This window comes from Echinops telfairi, unplaced genomic scaffold, assembly GCF_000313985.2.
Source record: "Echinops telfairi isolate 266 unplaced genomic scaffold, ASM31398v2 ScPeMD7_4;HRSCAF=17, whole genome shotgun sequence".
Classification (NCBI taxonomy): domain Eukaryota; kingdom Metazoa; phylum Chordata; class Mammalia; order Afrosoricida; family Tenrecidae; genus Echinops; species Echinops telfairi.
In genome coordinates, this window is record NW_022103900.1 from 51,609,556 (window position 1) to 51,616,333 (window position 6,778).

The 6,778-nt window shown below is 46.8% G+C and overlaps 1 protein-coding gene across 1 annotated transcript in view; it reads left to right on the forward strand.

Moving 5' to 3' along the window:
* The first annotated feature begins 2,859 nt into the window (after positions 1–2,859).
* The window catches only part of MCM6 (minichromosome maintenance complex component 6), a 35,853-nt gene continuing 31,934 nt past the window's right edge, over positions 2,860–6,778 (forward strand). Inside the window, exons 1-2 of the mRNA XM_045298914.1 lie at positions 2,860–2,966; positions 6,081–6,227. Coding sequence (XP_045154849.1) covers positions 2,860–2,966; positions 6,081–6,227 — 254 coding nt within the window. The remainder of the gene's footprint in view (positions 2,967–6,080; positions 6,228–6,778) is intronic.

Below are 6,778 nucleotides of genomic sequence, written 5' to 3' on the forward strand. Positions count from 1 at the left end.
ATGTTTGTTTCTCAGCTAAATGGCCACTTGTTTATCCTCAAGCCTTTAAGACCCCAAACTTTATCTCTCTTGATAGCCATTCACCATCAGCTTTCTTCACCAATCAGCCATCTAGCTGAGAAACGACAAAGCCCACATGGGAGAAACACACCAGCCTGCTCTGACACGATTGCTGAAGGCCAGGCATCTTTTAATACCTGTTGGCCCAGAAAAAAAGCACAAGTTGGCAATACCCTTTGAAGTCATTAGCACACAGATGTTCATTTAAGCCAAGAGAGTGACCGATCCAGGCAGCTACCCCAAACACAAGCGAAATGAAGTTGGGAGGAAAGGGCCATTGAATGGGGAAGTGGTGCCCCAGACAGTGGAAGCTAAGGCCATATTTGAAGGGGAAAGAGATGCTAAACCCAAATATATTTTATAAAGTCCCATATTATGTCTTAGGACAAGAAGTCCTGGTGGTGTAGTGGGTTAAGAGTTGGGCTGCTAACCACCAGGTCTAAAGTTTGAAACCATAAGCCGCTCCATGGGAGAAAGAAAGGGCTTTCTACTCCTATAAAGAGTTAGTCTTGGGATCCCAAAGGGGCTGTTCTCCCTGCCTTATAGGGTCACTGTGAGTTGGAATTCACTTATGGCAATGAGTTTTTTGAGAGCACAAAAATGAACACAAATCATCTGGACAAAGAAGACCACCAGCATGAGGCCCTAATGGTGTCCAAAGGCTTGGAAAACAAAGGAAACTGTCACAAAACCTTGACTGGCAGTTCATCACAGTTGCAGGTGGGTCTACAGAAGCAGGAAAGGGAGAGTGGTTGGGAGAAGAACATTATTGCAGATTCAAAAGTTTACAAGTTGGGTTCAGGGCTCTCCTCCCAAGGTAGTCAGGGTATGAATCATGACTATGTGACCCTACCTACTGCTATCCAGTTGAATCCAATTAATAAAGACCCTTTATAGGGTTTCCAAGGCTGTTAATCTTTATGGGAACACATAGCCTCAAGTTTCTCCGGAGAAGTGCCTGATGGGTTTGAACCACCAGGACTTGTATGCGAACCTTGCGCCAGAGTGTGTACATAAGAGATGAGTGTCACTCCCCTAACAGTCCAGGAAAGGGTAGCCTCGTCCTCAGGGACTTGCCTGGGTGCCCTTGCTGGCCATGCTTAAGGTTTTCACCTACTTGATGGCACTTAACAACAACAGCCTTTGATGGAATTGGGTTGGCTGGCCATGGAAATATAGCAGTCTACTTTCATATTCAGCCTGAAAGCAAAGCTTTTCACTTTCCTGGTCAATAGTCAGAAAGAACCGCATGGAGGATGAATTTATGTGGAAACTCAAAAGTAGATTAAGGGCTCCCACTGTAAACCATGTTGGGGTTATTGTTAAGGGCCATCAAATCTGTTCCAACTCATAGTGACCCTATTACAACATCATGAAACATCACCCAGTCCCGTGCTATCCTCACACTTGTTATAGCTCAACCCATTGTTGCAGCCACTGTATCAATCCATCTAGGCAAGGATCTTCTTCTTTAGTCACTGCCCCTCTATTTACCAAGCATGACGTCCTTTTCCAGGGACTGGTCTCTGCTGATAGCATGTCAAAAGTAGATGAGACAAAGTCTCTCCATCCTTGCTTGTAAGGAACATTCTAGCTGTACTTCTTACCAGGCAGATTTTTCTGTTGTTCTTTTGATGGTCCATGGTACTTTCCTTGCCAGCATCATATGCATCAGTTCTTCTTTGGTCTTCCTTATAAAATGTCCACTGTTTACAGGCATATGAGACGATTAAAAATACCATGGCTTCGGTCGGGCACATCTTAATCCTCAACTCAAAGTAACCTCTTTGATTTTCAACATTTTGAAGAGGTCTTGTACAGCAGATTTACCCAATGAAATGCATCATTTGATCTCTTGATTGCGGCTTCCATGAGCATTGATTATGGATGCAAGCAAGATGAAATCCTTGACAACTTCAACCTTTTCCCCCCATTTATCATAATGTTACCTATTAATCCAGTTGTAAGGATTTTGGTGTTCTTCTTTACATTTAGTTCTAAGCCATACTGGAGGCTGCAATGCTTGGTTTTCATCAAGTGTTTAAAGTCTTCACTTTCAGCAATCAAAACTGTGTCACCTGCTTATCACAGGCTGTTAATAAACCTTCTTCCAATTCTAATACCAACAGGACCCTTGATGTAGTGGTTACTGGTTGGGTTGCTAACTGCAAGGTGGGCAGTTCGAAACCACCGGGTGCCCTGTCGGAAAAAGGTATGGCTATCTACAGTAAAGAGTTAGTCTGGGACACCTGGAGGGTCAGGTCTAGTAGGAATCGACTCGATAGTAGTAAGTTTTGGAATCCCAATACCGCATTCTAAATTTAGCCCCTCTGTATACTTGCCTTTTCCTCTGTCACCGAGGTTTGCCACTCGCTTACCGCTTACTTCCTTCAACAAGACTGCTCAGCAAGTGGTTCGAGCCTTAAACATTTGTCTGTTCCACAGTCCTAACGCTGCCACTCAATATCAGTGGAGTGATTTGAATAAACCACTCGGACAAAGACGCAAACTTTTAATGTGCCCCAGAGAGAACAAGCCCAGGATACTGTAATACTGCGCAGGCGCACGGGCAGCCCTCCAAAAGCTTGGGTTTTGGCGCGAAATCTCCATTCGGTGGGCGGGGCTAAAGGGGATACCGTCGCTCATTGGGCAGGTTTGGCGCGAAATCCTCGCGCTCCAGCGCCACGATTGGCTCCAGGGGCGGAAGCGACGGCGGCGCGCGCAAAGCAGCCGGGTCCGTGGAGAAGAGGCTTGTGGCGAACCCGTGTGGCGGCGGCTGCGCCCCAGCCGTAAGCAGCGATGGACCTCGCCGCGGCCGCGGAGCCGAGTGCCGGCTCTCAGCACCTGGAAGTCCGGGATGAGGTGGCGGAGAAGTGCCAGAAACTGTTTTTGGACTTCTTGGAGGAGTAAGTCGGCGGGCGCTGGGCCCTCCGGGGGGGCGGGCGGGCGCCCCTCCCGGCGGAACCTTCCCGCGCGGCCCCTCCGGTTTCTTCAGCCGGGCCGCCGGCTCCGCGCGGCCGGCGCATTCCGGGTACCGGGGGGTCGGCGCCGCTGCGAAGAAAGGGGATTTCCGTCCCCGGCGCGCGTGCCAGGAGCCTGGCGGGTCGCGAGATAAAAATGTCGCTGTGTGCCCGGCGCCCAGAGCTAAGCACGCTCGTTCTCTGAAGCCCGGGGTAGTCTAGCCGCTGGCTGCCGGTGCGGCTACGGGCTCGGCGGGCCGTGCGAAGCAACCCGGTACTTGGATCCCGGCAGCGCCCCCACAGGGCCAGACGGCCCGCAGGTTAGCGTTGGGGCGTGGCCACGTCCGAGGCCACGGGGCCCGTGGACTTGAAATGAGCGGTGCGCGCTTCCCTCTGATGTGGCGGGGTTTGAAGGTGCGGCCGGACGGAGACTTGCCCGTATTGAAATAGTAATACACCCCTTGATCTGCCTTATAGCATCCTCTCTCCCGTCTCTTCCATCTTCTCACATTCTCTTACGTGAGGACCCTTCTAGGCTCCTAGGCTTCCATAACTTCCCATTGGTACAGCGACAGTTGCACTGCGCTCTCAAGCTGTGGACTCTGCAGCCTGCAGGGTCAAATGTAAAGGCTTGGGAAAATCTCATATGACGGAGGAAGTCAAAAAGTATTGCTTGTCGGGTTCCAGTGAACCCGTGCACAGGTTTTCTCCAAACAAACCAAATTGACCCAGGTCTCTGGCCAGTGGATGGCTGCAGACTTTTCTCAGTAACGCTCTGGTCTTAGTCCCCTTAGGGTGCTGTCAGATAGAAGACCCAGTCAGAAATGGGACTCTGGCCAGTGATATCCAAGGTAGAGAGGGCACCTTGGGTTCTGGTGACGGGGGTAGGGGGGGTGGGGGGTGGGTGGGTGTTAATTTAATAGATTTTTCTCAAAGGACACAGGACGTTTTAAGGGAAACTGTTGGTGAGAAAACAGGCAGGAAAATTTCCCATCACAAGCAATATAGACGACCTCATTCATCAAGGGTAGCCAGGGCTATCTGATGAGAATTTCGTTACAAAACCATACCCATCTACTCTGACTGCCATTTAGGTTTCTTTTCATTCCCAAACTCAGAGAACACTGAAAAGGAACACCGTTTGGGCCCCCTGTGATGCGTAAGAGAGCCCTGGTGGCATTGGGCTGCTAACTGCAAGGTCACCATTTAGAAACGACCGGACCCTCCAGGAAGAAAGATGGGCTTTAGTACTTCTGTAAAGAGAGCTACAGCCTTGGAAACTCACAGGGGCAGTCCTACCCTGCCCTCCCCCATGAGTGTGATGCTAAACTGCTGTTTTGATGTGTAAATGGAAGAGGGCAGTATTTTTCAGGGAAGGCTTGAGGTAGAAACACCACCACCGGCAGGAATATAGAGAATCTATGACAAAACAGTAACATCACGATTCAGTGCGTTGCTGACTATGTTTTTAGTTGGTTTGTAGCAATACTTTTTGACTTGCCTTCCTACTTAAAACTATAGCTTATGTTTCCCTACCGTAAGCTGTGTTCTCTGCCTGATAGCCACTCATCTTTCCAAGCCCAGCTAAAGACACACCCTTTTTGTGACGCCGTCATAACCTTTTCCGGCAACATCAATCATTTTTCTGATCGTTTCAGAGTGCTATAATTCTCTAGTAACCTTATTAACCTATCAGGCACCACCCCGGACCTAGCAACCACATCAAAAAGGTTCTCGTTAATTCTCTTTACCATCGTGCGAGAAGTTCCTGATAGTGATGATGACAAATGGTCCTTGTACATTGTTGAGGGGGGAAAAGTCAAGTTCTTCTTGAAAACCTTTGATTCCCGTTGTGTATGGAATAGTGCCCCTATCCAGTATGGTCTTCTGCAACTGACCCACTCATCACACCGCATACTTCCTCTGACTGACCTGGCTGCATGTTTGCAAACATAGCCTGTCACCCTTGTTTCCCTCTGAAAATTTAAACACCTTTCAAGGGTGAGTTCCACTACCACCTTTTAGATGTTGTGACTGCTTGCTAGGTGCCCTTGTCATCTAGCATCCAGTTTATTTATATAGCCTCCTTGTCGCTCTCTTTGGTGGGACCATCTTTGTTCTCTTCCCCAGTTACTCTTTTGTGCTTACCCTAGGGCGGGAGCAGCACTTCCTTTTCAGGTTCAGGGAGATCTAGCAAGTGTTTTGCACATAGAGCCATATATTTAACAAATATTTAAGAATTAGAACATGATCAATACATATATATTAAGTAAAATTGCACTGGAGTTTTGGTGAAAGTTTATACAGTAAATGAGGCTTTGGTTTAACAATTTCTTTATACCTTGGTCAATGACATTAGTTACCTCTGTGTGGATGTGTTTTGATTGACCTGAGGTCTTGGACAGTAAAGCATCTCTTTTCTGTGGTTTTATTTTTATTCTGATTCTTAGTTCAGTTAGTCCTCACTTTATAAAATCCCTCAGAAGGTTGGATTTTGGGATATTGACCAGTTTCTTGGCCTGGTGACACTGTGGGTTCAGGGTTGGGCTGCTGACTAACCACAAAATTGGTGGTTCAAACTCACCAGCTGCTCCGTGGGGGAGCCTGTTAGCTCCCATAAAGATTGGCAGTCTCAGAAACCTTAAGGAGCAGTTCAACTTCTGCCCTGTAGGATCACTCTGAGTCTTAATCAGCTCAATTGCAGAGGGCTTGCTTTTGATTTTCTTGACAAAAATAATAACTAACAACGAAGCACATTAGTAGATTGGAAAGTAATCCTTTCAAGTTAAAGCCCCAAAGCTAATATTTTTATGTTGCAGACACTGTACAAAAAGACTAACATTTAATATTTATTCACAGCAATCTTCTGAGATGAATTGAAATGCCCTCAAAAAAGAATTAAAAGTGCAGAGAAACCAGTTTAAAGGCCCAACTTACTTTCCCTAAACCTTAGCCTGCTGGCTCTGAAGTCTGTGGTCTTCAACACTGAATCAGCATCTAGCTGCCGCTTTTTACTGCCCTGGGTTCTTCGGTTTAACCTGATCTGGCATGTATCCACAGATTCCAGAGCAGTGATGGAGAAATAAAGTACTTGCAACTAGCAGAGGAGCTAATCCGTCCCGAGAGAAACATGTTGGTTGTGAGTTTTGTGGATCTGGAACAGTTCAACCAGCAGCTTTCCACCACCATTCAAGAGGAGTTCTACAGGTATGAGTGCCATGCCGGTACTTCAAATAGCCTGGGATGCCAGCTTCCTGGTGTTCACATGGGCGGGAGGAAGGAGCTGTCACAGTTGCTTCTTCTGAATGGAGCCCCTTTGAAACAGTCTGTCATTTTAGTGCTGCCCTGAACTTAACTCAGGCCTTCCTAGAGCTGAGTAAGTTTCATGTGTAAATGACTTTCCCCCCCAAATTCTACGTAGTTTTATTGGCATATAATTCACACATCATACAGTTTATTTTAAGTTATTAGTTCAGTTATTTTTAAGAAAAGTTGTGCAATCACACCACAGTAAGTTTCAGAACATTTTCTTCTTTTTTGTACTCATTGTTAGCGTCCTATTCTCCACCAACCTCCCCTGCCATTACCACCACCACCCCCCCACCCTGGTAAATTTTTTGTTTGTTTGTTTTGTTTTAATGTTTTTATTTATTTATTTATTTAACATTTTATTAGGGGCTCGTACAACTGTTATCCCAATCCATACACACATCAATTGTGTAAAGCGCATTTGTACATCGTTTCTCAAAACATTTTCT